This window comes from Bombyx mori, chromosome 15 (genome assembly GCF_030269925.1).
Source record: "Bombyx mori chromosome 15, ASM3026992v2".
In the NCBI taxonomy this organism is placed as follows: Eukaryota; Metazoa; Arthropoda; class Insecta; order Lepidoptera; family Bombycidae; genus Bombyx; species Bombyx mori.
The window spans coordinates 17,966,050-17,985,332 of NC_085121.1; the positions used below are offsets into that span (position 1 = coordinate 17,966,050).

The window sequence follows — 19,283 nt, forward strand, 5'->3', positions numbered from 1 at the left end:
ACAGTTAACTCGCGGAACATTGCCACACCACAGGAAACTTACAAAAAAAATCATGACATGATGACATTTTCATAGTAGTGTTTTTTTGATTTCCCGTAAAATAGATTAAATTCTAGATGTCGCTACAGTAGCATGATTCCTGAATTTTTAAAAAGCTGCACCAAATGTCGTGTCTAAATATAATATATACTATCTCTCCATCTTTATCTTGATATCTTTTTTTATTCGTTCAAACCAGCGCACACTTTGCATTTCGACTTAATACCTATATCCACTACAACTATTATTTTAATAGATACCTACAGCTCAAGCACTAGGAACAGGTATATTAACCTTGATAGCCGTGCCCGTGAAACCTAATCCAAACTCAGCCCATTGAATTTCACACCGGTTCTTCTCAACAGGCCGCGATTTAATACAAAAGTAGATGCATTCACGAAGCTGCTGCCTTTGATCTCTACTTCAGAGGCGCTCTGGCAGCCGTTAGAACATCTCATCCCTTCCGGCTGAGCTCGTGCTCGTTCTCCTGTCCAAGTGAAATTGGCCCGGAGACCAGTAATCCGTCTCTCCAAAAAAGGGCCGATTGCCATACGGAAAATTTTTGGAGGTAATTTATCTATGGAATTTTCTAACTATAGTCTGTGGACGGATGAGTTCCGGTAGAATCGTGGTTTCAAGATCCGACTGTCATTTTTATTTCAAAAGCGAGTCATTCTCCGGTGCTTTCGGTTTTCGTCTATTATTCAAAAGTCTTTAGGTAAGTACTAGCCCAGTATTTTATCAGATCCATATTAATATAAAATATACCCAAATTTTTCTATTTGCTATTGTTAATCGGAAACAATGTCAAAGGACGTAACGTCACTGTTTAAATGTTTGGTTCGTTCTAGAACCAGACCGGCGTTTTTTATTTCTTTGGCGTTCTTCACTAATTACGATCGTGGTATCGTCTAGCTTCATCTACCAGATTTGAAGGCCCTGGCATAATATAAATCAACATAATACCCGAATTTAAATTGTTAAATATACGATAAATTTAATTTCGGATATCCTCAGCGATGATAATTATTAAAACAGAATATTTTCAGTCTGCAATTAATATTCTTTAATTTTCGGGTTGCTAAACAGAAGCTGACTCATGCGTATATAGATAAATGTGTTATTAAGTGATCTAATAAATTTTTTCAAATAAAAATCATTTACATGTGTAGCCACAGCTAGTTTTAAAACTTCAGTTCCTCTTTAAAAGGTATATAATGCAGACAACAAGGGTACCTAGAAAAAGGTATCTCAGTGAATCTTCAGATGTTAGTGGAAATTTACCTAAAAAACTTTTATTAGAGAGGTAGGTTTGTTTTAAGAGTTTGGCAATTTAACTTTGAAATCTGGTCCAGACTTTGCATTTAAGTGATGGGGATGTCTCAACATGCAACATTTCAAACAATTAGTGGAGTAATATAAAACACTCATTAATAAATGACGGCTCATTTTTAGTGGTATTAAAACTGGCAGTATGTGGAACAATATTTTCAAGACTTTCTAAAGTACTTTTAAGACTTAATCTCTCATTTATTATTTTCACTTTAAGTTTTCAGATAAGGAGGTTTATTTGTTGAAATATACACAATGTTTTTAACTAATACTACTATGATAACTGTATATTTAAATATCGGAAACTGTAATATGAAAATAATAAAAGTCTGATTTCTAATTCCTAAGTGACATACAAGACTTCGGTTCCCTCTGTATTTTGTACCGTATGTTCCATGGAGAGTGCTCTGAGGAATTGTTCGAGATGATACCGGCATCTCGTTTTTACCATCGTGCCGCCCGCCACCGGAGTAGAGTTCATCCATACTACCTGGAACCACTGTGGTCATCCACAGTGCGTTTCCAGAGGTCTTTTTTGCCACCTACCATCCGGCTATGGAATGAGCTCCCCTCCACGGTGTTTCCCGAGCGCTATGACATGTCCTTCTTCAAACGAGGCTTGTGGAGAGTATTAAGCGGTAGGCAGCGGCTTGGCTCTGCCCCTGGCATTGCTGAAGTCCACGGGCGACGGTAACCACTCACCATCAGGTGGGCCGTATGCTCGTCTGCCTACAAGGGCAATCTTAACGTACTAGTTATTTGCAATTTTTTTTATTGCTTAGATGGGTGTGCGAGCTCACAGATCACCTGGTATTAAGTGGTTACTTGAGCCCATAGACATCTACGACGTAAATGCGCCACCCATCTTGAGATATAAGTTCTAAGGTCTCAAGTATAGTTACAACGGCTGCCCCGCCCTTCAAACCGAAACGCATTCCTGCTTCACAACAGAAATAGGCAGGGCGGTGATACCTACCGGTGGTACGGACTCACAAGAGGACCTACCACCATTAAAATTTTATGTAATGATTTAATACAAATTGATTAGTTGCATGGATAAACTCTAAAAGAAATGCATGTTTTATTATTTTGGACATACGACATGGCGCAGGCCTTATTATTAGAATTAATGCTTTTTAATAAAGTAAAATGAAATGATGTATGGTTTACTTTTGCCCACAGTGCAGAGCGACCAGGTACTCCTGATTCTTAACATGCTTCTACTTTATGTTGTAGTATTGTGGCCTTTTTTATATATAGCATGGAGTAGTTAATTAGTAAATAGTAATTGATTAGGGATTAAAAAAAAATACTAGCCACGAAATCTAAATGATGAATTACTATCCCGCAGCTTGTGAAAGTAATGTACAGATACTTGGAATCTACCCATAATAGCAAATCTAATCCAAAGTTTTTTGGGAAATTAGTTACAAGAGAAAAATGTTATAAAATTAACTAACAAACATAACCTACAGTTAAGTACATCCTATAGTTGCAATAAATAAACTGCTATAGTGAAATAATTATATAACTGAAAGGCTTCATAAAAAAATACCTACCTTTTATCAAACAAAGAAAGCAGTGAAATTAATCGAAATGTCTCATAGTTAAATTGTTGGTGTAGTAAATGTGTATTATTTGCCAATCATTCCAATAATTTTCTGATTCTATTAGAATCATATTACAAAGTTTTCATAACTTACTTCATATTTTGTGTAGTTCGGAACTTCAAGGTATTGATAACCTATAGTATCACCATATTTAATGGAATGTATGGTGTTTGATTTACAAACGAATGTTGTTATAGGCAACACCATTAACACAGCCTTTGAATTGAAATAAACATTTCACATTGAAAGTGCCTGAATACTAAATATATTTTACAAAAATACTGACTCTGACTCTAATTAGACTGTCTGGCCGGTAATCGAAGGCTAGAGCTCTCAACCATTATAAATTAAAGATTCACATAAAATATCATTAATTAATTGTCGTAACACCTTTCCAAATAAAGATTCAAGATTGTTATCAGTGTTAAATGTTATATAAATAACAGAGCTCTTTACATAACACATTTATAGAACTAGAATGTGCTCGAACAATTCACGGAAATAACCTTAAACTTATATTCAATTTTTGAAGAACTTGACCTTGCTCAAAAGTACGACTCGACTACGTAGATATAGCGATAGTACTTGAGCGTTAAAAATTGAAGTCTTTCAAAAAAAAGGTTTTCTTTTGTGAGAGAGGGCAGTGGAGAATCGCCCGTTTTTGGAATTTTTATTTTTAGCGGAAGTCTAGACGATCAATTATATTGAGAATTAAGCAATATTATTGACTTGTTTAATTTTTATTGCACCATATTTTCTCATTGCATCGTGTAGGGTCAGTATTGCACAATATTTCTGTCTGGTTCGTCTTTACAAGCAGTACACCCATAACCATAACACCAAAACATTGTGCATTATTGTGCAATATAATTTATTTTTTGGATTCAGAGGCCCTTTCAATCTTATCTATATTATATAAATAAAATTGGGAGTGTCTGTTTGTAATAATAAATTAACCACTGTTTACTAAATGCGTTAGTAGGTACATATACCTATACCTTTTTTTTTTGTCTGTCTCTCTCTTTGTTCCGGCTAATCTCTGGAACGGGTAGACCGATTTTGAAGAGACTTTCACTGATAGGTAGCTGATGATACAAGGAGTAACTTAGGCAACTTTTTTAGACTAGCTTCGCCCCGCGGCGTCATCCGCGATACGATAATAACCGCGGGTAACATCGCGGGACTCAACTAATAAAATGTTTCCGAAGCGAAGCGAGGGTGGGTCGCTAGTTGTACAATAAAATCTGTTCTACATTGTTATTATTGTTACGTGATTGTAGGTCGAGGAGCCGCCATATGTTACAATATCGCGAATTGAGTAAAAATATTTTTATGTTTCAAAACATCCAGCCCATTGCCGCTTTGTCCCTAAAAAAATGCAATCTCCTTTCCTAATAGTCCTCAGTATATCCTTCTACCACAATATCTAACCTACCCTTCCCCTCCACAGCAAATTCCCAAGTAGCCATGACGATGGAACACAAGTGCTATTGCCGCGGAGACGAAATTAGAAGCCTGGACCTGGACAAGCCAGAGCACCTCATGCCTGTCATGAGACCTTTCTCTTTGAGGTTTCTTAGCTACTTAAAAATACAGTAGATAGTAGATTAAAACTAACTAAGTACGTTGAACAGGCTCGAACTAGAATTTTTTTAAATTTCGTATTGATGGTTTTTTAAATTAGTTGTTTTATTGACAGACAAATAGCACATCATGCCTGTAATGAGACATTTCTCTTTGAGGCTTCATAACTACTTAAAAATACAGTAGATAGTAGATTAAAACTACATATGTAAGTTTAAGAGGCTCTAACTAGTATTTTGGTAATAAATTTTTATTCAATTTCGTGTGTATTGATAGTTTATTAAATTAATTATTTTATTGATAGACGAAGTTTAAAGGTCATTTTTCATACATATTCATCGTGCTCCTAGCACAATGGCAGTTCTGCGTATTGTATCGTTTTGACTTTCGAATACTATTGGCGTCATCGATCGTACATCTACGATCGATGATTGGCGTAGTATTTTGGATTGGATAGATTCAGTTAGTTTCTTCTACACATTTCTATACATACAAAACTGCTTCTTTTTTTCTTCTATACTACTATTATAAAGAGGAAAGATTTGTTTGTTTGTTTGTTTCGAATAGGCTCCGAAACTACTGGACCGATTTGAAAAATTCTTTTTCCATTAGAAGCCGACATTGTCCCTGATGAACATAGGCTACTATTTTTTTTTTTTTTTTTAATTTTATTTTTTTGATTTCATGTGTGTTTTAATGTTTCCGAAGCGAAGCGAGGGCGGGTCGCTAGTTTCGAATAAAGTGGGATTCTAAAACAGATGTTATAAACAGGTCCATAGCTAAGCAAGACTAAGAAGTAGTTTTTGGGTTGCAACGAGGGTTGTCACTGTAAAAATAAAATTTCACATGTGCCCAATTTTTTTTTGTGTTAATTGTATAATTTTTGTCAAAATGCTTCGTCGCTTCGATCACACCTGTTTTTGTACTTATTAATTTCATTTGTCATCGCTGAGAAAATGCCAGATGTTTCAAAGTACGCTTAAAAACGAAGGTCATACGTGTATTGAAAATTTTAATTGTTAATTTTTCCGTTTCTATTGTGTTTTAATATTCAATTTGTTTCATCGTAATGTGTGAAACCTTGAAAATGTATACTTTTTGACCCAATCCCAATTTATGCTGGGAATTAGTTAAAATATAATTTCGCCAATACGAAACTTCAATGTGATCGATACAAAGTGGATATAAAGTAGTCTTCGAATCTGGTTCCACAATGAAGAAACAACGTGTGCGAGTATTTGATACTAATTTTATATTCGTAACTTACCTGGTTTTTACAGAAAAAATTAGCTTAGATCGAAATCCTTGAAAATGTAAAAAATACTACACAAGAATCGAATGGGGTAATGAAAAACTACTATTTAAAAGGGATACGTACTCTGCTAAAAAGACGTCACTATATAGTGATTTCCCAAAATTATTTCGCGCCAATTAAAATTTTATCAGACATCTCTTGACCAGGTCTCTTAGCGAAACAGAACGCGACTAATATTCACAAATGTAAACTTTAGCAATGTGACATTTTTACATATTATGATGTGGGGTAGATAGACAGCCACTTGTCGCGCCTCTAAATAGTACCTATCTATCTACCTTGTACTTAGTGTCAATAAACTGGGATCAACTTGCCCTCTGTGAACGTTGTATCAGCTTTTGACACTACAAGATTATCTTTCAAGATGAAATTGAAACATGTAGATAACGGCTTAAGATTAGATGTCACTATTCATTTCAAACACGGTTTCGTGCTTGAATTACTTGTCCGACAATTAGTTTTTTGTCGATCTACAAAAATACATATTCAAAAAAATTATTAGTGTATTTGTGCTTATCTTTTCGTTATTGGTGCGTGCTATTATGTTGCTTTCTATTGCTTTCTATACATATTCTAAACTATCTTATACGTTGGAAAATTCGAATCAGAAATTAGAAAAATCATACAACTGTATTTAGAAATATTTACGATACCTAAATGTAGAATTAGCATAACAGGTTTTCTTTTTCAAATGAAATATATTTTTAAAAATATCAATTATGTAAGTAAATATTGATAACATTGATAACCTTTATCGGAAATGCTGTGCCATTTATTTATCAACTCATTTTTTTTCCGTCTAGACCGTCATTAAAATGATTATATTATTTGAAACAGATAAAAGTAATAAAATGATGATTAAATGTAGGTTAATACAATTAATACATTTGCTGGCTTATTCTGTAACAAAACGTAAGTGCAGTGATCATGTTTTTCGCAATATAAAAATTCGTGTCCGTATTGTGGGACTTCATTGAAATTTTCACCAATCATAAAGATATACAAAACGTTTTTCGAGATTTAAAAGTGCAAATATATATTCGAAGTGTTTTTTTATATTAAATTCTCAGTATAATTATGAATATAACCCGGTTGTCTAAATAATAGCTGTGTTAATAATCATGTGCGAAGAATCGTTATTCGGATTTTCAAAATTGTTTTCTGAACAATACGGTCGGAGATACAACAAGCAGTAGCCACTACCATGAGTTTGTAGGGGTATTAGGAAAAGTAATCTGGAAAATTTAGTTTCGTATACCTGTGGTTAACTAAATTTTGTTACACCTATTATAAAATGTCATCTTGTTTCACTGGATTCTCTCATATTAGTTCCTTTAAGACTGAGTTAGTCTTTTTCGAAACTGACAACATTTATATTACTAAACCCTCAATAAATACACTATATCCAATTAGTCAAGTTGAAAAAATATCGAGTTCAGAAAAAATCATTACGACCAGCAAAACCCTCTTTGTAGTTATTGTATTCTCTAGCAATATGATTTTGTTTTAAACTGGATGCTTATGCTAATTCAAACGAATTTCAGTGATATTCAACTCTCTTATCAGTACCCCGACTGGTGAATCGTGACTGGACTTGAATCATTCTACTCTTCTAGCCATTATATTTATACTATGTGCAAGCTTAGTCTCTACAACAAGCAATACATATCTTAATGTGTTAAGACTAATAAATAACAGAAACCAGTACTCGTGGTAGTGACACTGAAACGCATCGCGTGTCGTTTCCCAGGGTGAGGAATCTCGAAATCGTATTAAAAAACATGTCGAAACGCGGTCAGCTTTCTGGAAATTTATGCGACGGAGTGCTCCTAAGTATATGGAGGACTGTCACGTGTGATTCGGAAGTGTACGACGAACCTGTAGTGGCTGAAGAACGGATTGTGCATTTAGAAGTTGCTGATATTAGGTTAGATGCTGTGCTTATAGATACCGTAGGTTTAGATGTACTATGTGACGAATACTGTATATGAGACCGCTGTAATGAGCGAAGTAGAGGAATAAGCAAAATATGCTTGACTGGAATCAGCGAAAGGGCATTAAGTGTTTCATTTATGGTGCTTTTAAAGGTAAAGTCACCTGCTGTTGTCATTTCGAGAGCATCTTTGAGTAAAATTTCATAGCAATCGTGTATATGATGTCCTTTTATGCGGAGTTTACATTACGAAATTAGTGTCATGCATGTTGAACTCAGTTTCATGAAAGTAGTTTCGATATATGCGAAAGTAATTTCGTTAAAAAATTAGTGTCGCGAAATCCACAGTATCGCAGTAACCATGGCGCCGTCAGCATCAAAGCTATATTTTACTATATTCAATGTAGCTAAAGAAATGCCTAGATACCTATAAACTTAAAAAAAGACTATCAAGAAAAAAAAAAGTTGGAAGATTCGAGGATGGTCAACAAGAAGGCATTTAGGTGCAATGAAGTTAGTCTCTGAATTAGCAGATGAAGATCCTGAGAGTTATAAAAACTATTTTCGAATTAGTGAAGATAATTTTGATTTTTTACTGTAGGTGTTTCGGTACCCTTGTCATTGATATTCATTAATAAGATCTATATTTTTTTCTGTACTCCATCGTTGGTTTGCCATTTTCAACGCTTGAAGCGCGTCCGAACTAACAATACACACGTCCGCACAGCGCAGGCCCTTTCGCGACATTAGTTTCACGTCGCGTCTACACTATGAAATTAGTTGCATGACACTAATTTCACCAAAAAATCGCGCAGGGCACGAAACTAATTTGCATGCATGAAATTAATGCATGCATTACGAAAGTATTAAATTACACGTGAAACTGTTGGTAAAACTAATGTCACGAAATTAATTTCACGCCACTAATTTCGTAATGTAAATTCGGCTTTAGTGAGTGATATCATCTATAGCAGCGGTCGGGGAACTTTTTTAATTATTACCCCAAAATATTTTTGTGTAAGTTGATATTTCTTTTGATTATCCCGTGGCGAAGAACAAAAAAAAAACCAAATCGCTTCTTTTCAGCATCTTTCATATTATAGCCCCCATGATAATTTTGAAAAAAAAAAAAAAAAAATTTTTCATTTCGTTTCATCGAGTTTGAAATCACAACGATTCTAAAGAAGTTTCACTTCAATATATACTTTTTACTCACAAAAGTTTCATTTTTACCCCCCAAAATTTCATTTTACCCCATTTGGGGTTATTTACCCCGGTTCCTCGACCGCTGATCTATAGTGTTGACAGATTGTACGGCATCGTATGACTGCGCGAATAAGCATCGTCCTGCCTATTTCTGCCGCGTAGGTTCCAAGAGATAGCTCATTATACAATAAAATCCTGACTTGTTTCACTTTGTAATGTATATGATGTGTATGTAAGCTTCGAGATAGGTCGCGTTTCGTTCGCTTGTCTTCACAAAGAAAAACGCAGCCATACTAGGTGTATTGTATTAATTCCCGTAAGATTAGGATCACCTCAAATTTACTAAACATGAAAAGTAATTTTGTCTGACTTAGTAAATGAGCATTGTTTTTTTTTTTTTTTACTTAAGTATAATTTTGGTTTTGCCACTTCTGGTGACTTACGTCCCGATATCAATCCGCATTTATTGAATTTTATTGCTTACTTGTTGCACATTATTTTAAAAGTAAATGTTCAATGCCATTTCTTATTGCTATTACCAAATCGTGTCACTGCGTGAAGATCGACGATTAGATTAAACTTTGTCTAAAAACGCAAATGGATAAGTGTTAAAAACGCAGGATCAATCGGATAAAGTAGTTCCATGGCTTAAAACTTAATGACGATAACTGCGCGTTCTAGATAAGGCTTTAGATTAAATACCATGTATTTGTATTATCAGGACAGATTGATGCCAAAATTATCATTGCCTCGGCTTAAAATAGTTCAGAGCTTAGTACATACCATGCTTTAGATAGTACCTAGTAGATTTTTTTATTGTTATAAGACCTCTGACAAGTCCCTTGTACGCATATAATGGTTATACCTGAAATAGTAGCAATATTTAATTACAATGATCAAATTGAAGAGCAACATTTTAATTATTTTTGATAAAACATCGGAAGAACGCATATTAAATATAATTCAATATCAAAATATATTTGCAATCCTTTATGATTATAATGTTTGTCGCATCTATAATCAAGCGGTCTACACGTGGTTACCCAATTACAGGCTCATTGGACACGATAGTATTTTATTGTGTTTGAAAAGTACTACAATAAATAAAGTACTATCCACACTTTTACATGCAATTAGGTATTATCTACATAGTATGACATCAGGCGTCATAAAAGATATTAGATTTATCATGAAAAAAGTGACTGTATGATGGCTTTCATTTAACAAAAACTCTGTAAATAGTTTTACGATTAGTGTCGGGTTGAGTAAAGTCAATGGCGTGACGTTTGAGTTTCAGATCATTTTTCTCGATGACTGTCTTAAACAGAATTGCACAGTTCTGAGTTACTTAGCGTGAACAAATCAAGGTTGTACTAAATACTCATTAGTGATTAAGATTCCTATATAATGCAAATTACAAAAAAATGAGTACCTGCGTAGAACTATTTGTTACAAGGTCAAATTTATATTGAAGAACTTCTAGTGTATTTTATTTAATAGTTGTTGAAGCAATTGAAAAGATTGCGCATAAAGTCTAAAAATATTAAAATATCTCCCTAGTCGCTTTACTGTATATATGTCGCCCATCTCTCTAAATTAAAATTGATTTAGTAATCAAGAACTTTAACTAGCTTCTTTTGTATGTAATTTATTTCGTATAATTTTTTTCTGTTATGTGCAAATTGTATGTGCTTTGCCTAATAATAACACATACGCTTTCTAACAAATGTTGGAGTCTGTTGGCTTGTCCCAAATTAGGATTACAAAGTCATCATATACAAAATACGTATCTTTATTGAAGTAGTAGCGCTTGAAAGTATTTTGACAACATGAAATTCTTTAATATTCCTTATAAAATAGAACACTATCGGAGTGTTAAAAAATACATACCTATAATAAAATATACTAGGAGCATATCATAAAGAAGCTATCAACAAGTGATGTTCGAAAATCGGCTGGAAAGATACAGAAAATTAAAAGAGAAACGTAACGTCTAGATTCACGTTTCCACTGTTAAACCACGCTTGAAACTCCTTAGATTGTCGCAGACCGACGAAACAGTCTACTGTCTACGAAAACCCGATTTCACGATTGAGTTTAGACTAGTTAACATTTTGTGGGGAGACGAGATATAACAATTTGAATTTGCTATTGAATTTTAATTTATTTCATTTACTTCAGATATTGCATCCATATTACATTAATTAACAATAACATTTCACATAGAATATAAAAATAAAATGAAAACAATAACAACAATTTTGGAATAAAATAAAAATGAATGTCAAAACTACTTTAACCTAAAGTCTCTAGCTGCTGCGACTGTCCCGCCCGCGGCGAATTTGATGGTATCAACTAGTAGCAAGTATGTTAGACGTCCACTAAATAAAAAAAATGACTATTGGTGCCTAATTCTCACGGTCTTGAGGTGGCAGTGTGATGGTTTGGAGATGTTTTCACGCTCTGGAGTTGGACCGTTAGGATACTCTTATAGTATAGATCGGTTCGTTTATCTAAAAGTATTGAAGACCCACTTCTACCATACACTTGACACCACATGCTAGCTGGATAGTATTATCAGCAAGGTAATAATCCCAAACGCAAGTCCTGGTTGATTAGCGGCTTACTACCATGCGAATAATTCAAGGTTATTGGTAAGGTTATTGGGCAAGTCAAAGTCCAGATTTGAATCCTATAAAACATTTGTTCGAGGTATTTGATTGTAGAATAAAGATTAAAAATTCCACTCCATTATGTTGCGAACAATGGTTAGTTTGTATAGAACATTAAATACAAATCAATAAAAAACCACTGATTTTCTTTATATAATTGTTTCTAATCAATTGAATTAGTATTTACCAAAATACTTTGTGCTATTATGTGTAATAAATACATTAAAGGCTTGACGATAGCTGCCACGTAGTTTCGTAAAAAGTTGGTTCAGTTTCAAAATTATAAGTTAAAGTAAGATTTTAGATGTCAATTTTTATCTTTGATCTACACTCGTTTTTTTATCGCTGGGCTTTTTTTGTCTTTTCGTTTATGAATAATAGTGATTTTAGGAGATCTTTAGCGTTCCTGTAGTGCTTGTTCGATCAGTTAATATAAAATATTTAAAGCTTGAATTATTTTATGACGATCATAATCAATGCCAAAAATAAATAGATCTGAAATGCCTAACATCTGAGATTTTAAAATAAAATGTCGAAATTTAAATACGAATAAATATATTTTTGGATAGTCATTTCTGTATTTATATAAAACGAAAAGATATTGTTATCGTAATTTAATTAATAGTGCGATGTAATAACGTGACCTGACCCAGCCTGACTTGCCGATAAATGATGTCCATTTCATATAATTGAATAAAATGTTGTAATATCAATTGTGACCAATTTGACCTGGCCAGGAGTAGGAACAAATAGCTACCATTTGAATACTCGCATCCCCAAGGTTGCGCATTGGAGATCATCGTTTGTGATCATCCGGTATATATAGTGCTCAATGTGAGCTCTCCGATAGTAGCTTATGAGCGGCGTACTGCGTCGTATATTGACCACTGTCGATCTTCATGAGCGACCGCAGCCATGTAACTCACGATCCGACTTGTCCGCAGTTTCAACAAGATGCCTCTGCAGATGACCAAACCCGCTCCCCAGTTCAAGGCCACGGCCGTCGTCAACGGAGAGTTCAAGGACATTTCTCTGTCTGACTACAAGGGGAAATATGTTGTGCTGTTCTTCTATCCTTTGGACTTGTGAGTACTGCCGCAATATGTTTATTAATGTATTTTTTCAGTCATCATCAAATGGACTACCTGTCCTCATTGTCACGAGCGACTTCAAACATTTTGTAGATAATAGTATTGTGGAATGTTCAATTTAGTACTCCATTTCTTTTTTCCTACCTAAGCTGATAGCCTTGAGAGGCTATTTCAGCGTAACCTTAACTGGTAGTTGAGCTCACGAGGCTCAAACCTGACAACGCTGCTAAAAAGAACCCTAGCTAGAGCCGTGCTTCGCAGAATCTACCAGCGGATCGGAAATGCTGAGAAGATCCGGCGAGAAACTCAGTGTGTTGTCTGTGGGTTAATTCGCTCGTCGAGCCCTTCATCGCAAGCGACGGGTTCGATGAGAACGATGACCAGTGCTTGAGGTACCTGAAAGCACTGTTAACCTACCTAAAAGGACGTGTTTTGGGCGACGTCGATAGTACTCCAATGGGCAGATGCACAAACACAAAAGCCACCTGGGCACGGAAGGTCGAAGTCTAATGGCTTTGGAATAATTACTCTAATGATTATATGATAAGGGGGAATGTGAGAAATCCCTAAGAAATCATCAGTCTAAGGTCACAACTGTTAATAATGTATTTTATAAATTGGGTCCAAACTCTATTGAGATTCGCGGCCGCAGTATCGTGGGAAATGGTTTGGCTATTGTTTGCGATTCGCACGACCCGTATCTTTTTAAAACGAGTGCTACAACTATTTGAATTCTAATATACATACATACATAATTCAAACGATTTGAGGTTATTAACCTGTGCGGTTTCAAGGCGAAGTCTCGTTTAAATGCATTTGATTATTGTATAACTAAACACAGAAAAAAAAAATATACAAGTCTTTATTTGTTATAGACAAATTGATTAAATTTTATTAATTGATTGATTGTTCTGAAAATTTATAAAATCTTTCATTAAAAATCAAATATAGGATAGTTAATACGTTACTACCACCTGCAGGAGCAGTGAGGAACTAATCGAAGCGAAGTCATGTAGTGGCCGACGCCTGTAAACATTATTGTTGAGTGCTCAAGTGCTTATCTATAGCTAATGCATGTGTACTGTGTATGTGCGCTTACAGCACGTTCGTGTGCCCGACGGAGATCATCGCGTTCTCGGAGAAGGCGGACGAGTTCCGCAAGATCGGCTGCGAGGTGCTCGGCGCCTCCACCGACTCGCACTTCACGCACCTCGCCTGGATCAACACGCCGCGCAAGCAGGGTACGACTTTTTGTTTTTGTCTTTTTGACGTGACAACGTCTTATAATTCGATGGAGCCGACTGCACGCACGAAAAAACATGACTCATGGAGGCGTTCCATTTAAGGGTTGAAGTGCAAGCGAGAGCGCGCAACGAGCGACAAAGAGGCACAATCGGAAAATGAAACCATTCCATCAGTATTTTCTTATGACGTTGTCACGTTCAACTGTCGTCAGTAAATCGACTTTACAGACAACCGATTTTTTATTGCCTAAATGGATGGACGAGCTAGACGTGCCCATAGACGTCTCCTCCAGAATTCCACCACCTCGAGTCACGGGGTCGAAGTTCCAATTGTATAAATAACCGCTCGTACCCTTGTACCCGAACATATGACTGCTTCGCGGCGGCAACGGGCCGGTCTGTGGTACCGGTGGGTTGATACTGTTGACAGTATGTCCTGTTAATGGTAATTAAGCTTAGAAATTGTTGTAGGCTTCATACAATAATATTCCTCAACCACACAAGGCTGGCGTGAACACGTGCTATGGTCATTTTATTGAGAGAGTTAGTACCTACGGTAGGATGTTAGCGGGTTATGATGCCCTGACTGTACATGTGCAATCACCGTTACAGGCGGACTCGGTCCCATGAACATCCCTCTGATAAGCGACAAGTCGCACCGCATCTCCCGCGACTACGGAGTGCTGGACGAGGAGACGGGCATCCCCTTCCGAGGACTCTTCATCATCGACGACAAGCAGAACCTCAGGCAGATCACCATCAACGACCTGCCCGTGGGGAGGTACGTCCAATACTCGACAGATATTCTTTATACGATCTATAACTTGTAAATAGGATGTCAAAACTTGGGTCACTAATTGTCAATTCTATCAGATAGTACTGCGGTACTTAGTGGCGGCTCTGAGTACTGCATCAGGAATCACAAAGTGTCAACCGATACACGATACACAAACCTTTGTATCTTCTTTATTACTACAATAATAATATTGGGTCTTTACCTATGAAATTGCCGTTTAGTATACAGAATGCCTCGTAATTTTTTTATAAACGAAAATTTTATTTTATTTCTTCGATACCACGAAGGCAGGCCATCGCCTGGAATGATTACCTTGAGTCCTAGAGCCCCGCGTCAAAGACCACGACGCTCGGGCCGTCGGTTTACCGAACAACTTCACTTGCATCGTAAATTCTCGAACAACAAACTTTAAAAGCATTTTGTATATCTGTACCCTCAGGTATTGATTATTTTCCCTATGAAGAAGTTTTTCAAACGTTGGAATGAGTAGAAATCTATCAGCGCAAGTTCTGGCCAGTACGATGGATGACGCAACACTTCAAACTCTAACTCTTGTAGCTCAGGCCCCGTCCGCTGTGCCGCATGCGATCGAGTCTGGTCGAATAGGCCCACCGCAGACGAGCGATTAACTAAGGCTGGCCGGAGATTCGCGAGCCTCTCCATCATTGTGCCCGGTTCCTCACAGTACACATCCGCAGTAATGCTGGTGCCATTTGACAAGAAACTATGATGAATCATACCAGCATTAAACCTCCAAAGAGTGACCATGAATTATTAGAAGGAAGTTTTGTTTGTTGCATCGCCTAGATTGCTGAACCGGGCTCTAACCGAAATGACGACCGCTTGCGATTATCAAATAAAATCCATTTCAAAATCCCTTCGTTTCCGTGCGTTCAGTTCGTGCGGCACAAACTTGACAAGTTATTTTTACTTTGCCGATTTGATGCAAGTGGACCAATATTGATATGATTCGAATGATATTTATCGTATCCATATTGATGAAAAAGATACAAATACAATGAAAACCAAACACTAAGCAATAAACTAAATGACCCGAATATGAAACTAGAATTTCATTAATCTATACTTCTATACTAATATTATAAAGAGGAAAGATTTGTTTGTTTGTTTGTTTCGAATAGGCTCCGAAACTACTGGACCAATTTGAAAAATTATTTTTCCATTAGAAGCCGACATTGTCCCTGATGAACATAGGCTACTTTTTTTTTTTTTTTTTTTGTTTCATGTGTGTTTTAATGTTTCCGAAGCGAAGCGAGGGCGGGTCGCTATTAAAAATAAAATGAGTTTGAATTTAGAATTGATTGCCCGCCATACATTTCGAATGGTCAGTATTGCAAAACGGCAACTTCACACGTAAAGACCTATTTGGATGTTAAAAGTTATCCGCGCCTATCAAATAAGGGATGTGCTAATTTAATTTGGACAGTTCAGTGCAAAAGTGCATAAGCTAAACCGCACGAGAGAGAGATATTTTTTTTAAGAGATTTTATGCCCTGGTAACTGAGACCTTTAAGTCATGTCTTATTTTAATTTATATTCTTAATTTTATGAAAAATGATATTATGGAGTGAAATGAAATGAAAATGATTAATTTGAGACATTAATCAACTAGGATGAAATTAAATGAGATGATATGAGATGAAATCTAATCTCAGTAAAATGATGGTCATTTACTAAGATTTTTCAGTGGACTTTTTGGAGGATCCCGAGAAGTTACGTCCAGCGGCTTTGTTTCATTTTCCCACATTTGTGCACTTTCACAGATATTAAACGTTTCATAAACCACCATTATTACACATTTAAACCCGAAGAAACACTAAATAGACAAAATAAAACAAATCACACAACTTCACTCCTCGCGTTCTCGCCAAAAAGTCCACGAGAGAGAGATGGGCGCATGCAGTGCGACGTCACGCCGCGCGCTTATTCACAAACACTACATAAGCGCAACGCGTGAATGTGTTGAGTGCGAGCTACATGGTAGGTGGAGTGGGGTGTTAGGTTTTATTTTCGTCACGGAATTTCATGATTTGGTCGCCGCGCTTAAAACCCGCGATAAAAGCTATGAAAACGATAAAAATCAATGCCGAACTTAGTGTCCCGATTCCCCACATTTTATAGTATTGAAAAGTAGTATTGATAAGGATGAGGGCGCGCCCACAGGTCGGTGGAGGAGACCCTGCGGCTGGTGCAGGCGTTCCAGTTCACGGACAAGCACGGCGAGGTGTGCCCCGCCAACTGGAGGCCCGGCGCCAAGACCATCAAGCCCGACACCAAGGCCGCGCAGGAGTACTTCGGCGACGCCAACTAGACACGACACCACACCAACAATCACTCTAATTGAATACACAATTTCGAAAAGGGCACATCTCTGAAAATGTAAATTGTTCAGGAATTGAAAAAAAACTGATTATTTTCTAAAGCAGTGTAAAATTTAAAATATTAACTTTTGAGATACATCTTAGTCTTAATTAGCAATTTATGAGATATGCCCTTTTCGAAATTGCATATTCAATGAATACTTCTTATTTTTACTTCACTTGTTAAATCAGTATTGATTAACTTAATGTAATCCAGCGGCTGCAATAAAGAGCTGTGCTGTTTTGGTACGTCTACTCTTTTATTTACGGTCATAATTCTGCTGAGGGTAGTCAATAAAACTCGATATTTGGTTAGGTTGAGCCCCGGGACCACGCAGATACAGAGCAGTTTCGTCGCTGTACTGTAGAACGCCTTAAGCTGGCTGGTCGCAATCACATTGTTGTCCATGGACTCCGGTAACCACTTGAACACCAGGTGTACCGTGAACTCGTTCACCATCTAAGAGAAAAAAAAAGACGTGTGTCACTCGGAGACTGCCTCAGTAAAGCATAGCATTGCATAGCATTTTTATCAACTTATGCAATTATAAATCGACAATAATATAATTTAATATTAAAACAACAATAAAATAAGATCCGGCGAGAAACTCAGTGGGCTAACTTTTAATGAATCTGCTACATTGTGAGTATTCCATTTTGACCGCGCACTCACTAGAGGGCGCTACATGAGATATAGACACGCCTTTGGATGCTACTTCTAACTCTCATTCGCCCAGAATCAACGGTTTAGCTAGTTTATTTTTAATGCCACTCCAATTACTGGATGAGTAGTAGGAGTGGTAATAAAATTCTTCGACTAAGCGATAGAAAATGGCACGCCCAACGCATTGTAATGTGATATAATTTTCTACTTTACAATTCCGTTTGTCGCCGATAGATGGCGCTTGACGCAAAAGCTAAATCGCGCTATTGTTGTGCTACCCACGAAATTATGTCACATATTTTGATAGTACATAAATCAGTGTTTAGACTTCTTACTTTATACTACACAAACGCAACGTGTGAATTAGACTTGCGCAAAACATCACTTCCCAATGTAATGTGATATGACATCACTTTTACAGACAGGTGATATTACTCGAAAACATTACACATCACTCTTAACATTACTCGGTGCGTTCAATAGATACTGTGACGACGAATACATTGTATCTATACACCCGAATCATTACTTAAGTGATGTGTTCATACACATCACTTAGGTAATGATTCGGGTGTGTCATTACAGTAGTGTATTACAATACAAAGTTCATACTTTGTATTGTAACACTGTTATATTACTTGACAGAGATTGACTTACTTAATAACATAATAATTTTATTTTTTACTTAATATAATTTATTGTGGGATGAGCGGATTTCATATGGCGACTTAGACTGCAAATTGAGCTCGACAATAATGTTAATATACGAGAGCAGTAGATGCATTGTTTCGGCGCGGTCTCCTCAAAGTGCATCCAAGGAGGACTGTACTTTCATTTAGACGCCGTTATTTCTTTCACTTATTAAACACGCATTAAAACAAATAATAAAACTATCTTCAAACAAGTGCTTAAGTAATTCAAATCAAACACAAAAATTAATATGAAATATTACTAAACAATTACGAGCGACTAGCGATTTTACAAAAGTTGCGAATAAATAATTAAGTAAGTACTTGCGGGGAACATGAAAAATATAAACACAAATACCTATATTAAAATTCAGACGTACCATAGGTATAAAAATGTACCTAGCGGCCAGGACATACGGTTCAAAATCACTAGGAATAATTCCGTGTCGCTTGCTCATTTATTTTGCGTCGATTGGTCTGTCTCGCTCGCTCGGTTCCGTTCGTGTACTAAGCAACATTACACGACAAAGAAAGAAACATGTTGGGTGATAGTGTGATGTTTGTTTCCTTCGCGTAATGTGTGATGTTGCATTACATCGTAGAGTAATATTACCCGAGTAATATCACTCGCATTACTTACACATGTCTAGTGTGAATGTGTTGAACGCTTTTCCAACCTATGCTGATAGCTTTGAGAGGCTATTTCAGCGTACCCTAGCTTGTGTAG

The 19,283-nt window shown here is 36.3% G+C and overlaps 1 protein-coding gene across 12 annotated transcripts; it reads left to right on the forward strand.

The window, feature by feature from the left end:
- Positions 1-641: 641 nt before the first annotated feature.
- Positions 642-17,452, forward strand: Jafrac1 (thiol peroxiredoxin). Of its 12 annotated transcripts, XM_062672323.1 has the most exons (7): positions 662-757; positions 4,432-4,552; positions 7,631-7,807; positions 12,636-12,776; positions 13,884-14,023; positions 14,639-14,807; positions 17,007-17,452. In XM_062672323.1, the coding sequence occupies exons 2-7, from the start codon at positions 4,449-4,451 to the stop codon at positions 17,152-17,154; spliced, it is 879 nt and encodes a 292-aa protein (XP_062528307.1). In that variant the 5' UTR covers positions 662-757; positions 4,432-4,448; the 3' UTR covers positions 17,155-17,452.
- Positions 17,453-19,283: the final 1,831 nt, after the last annotated feature.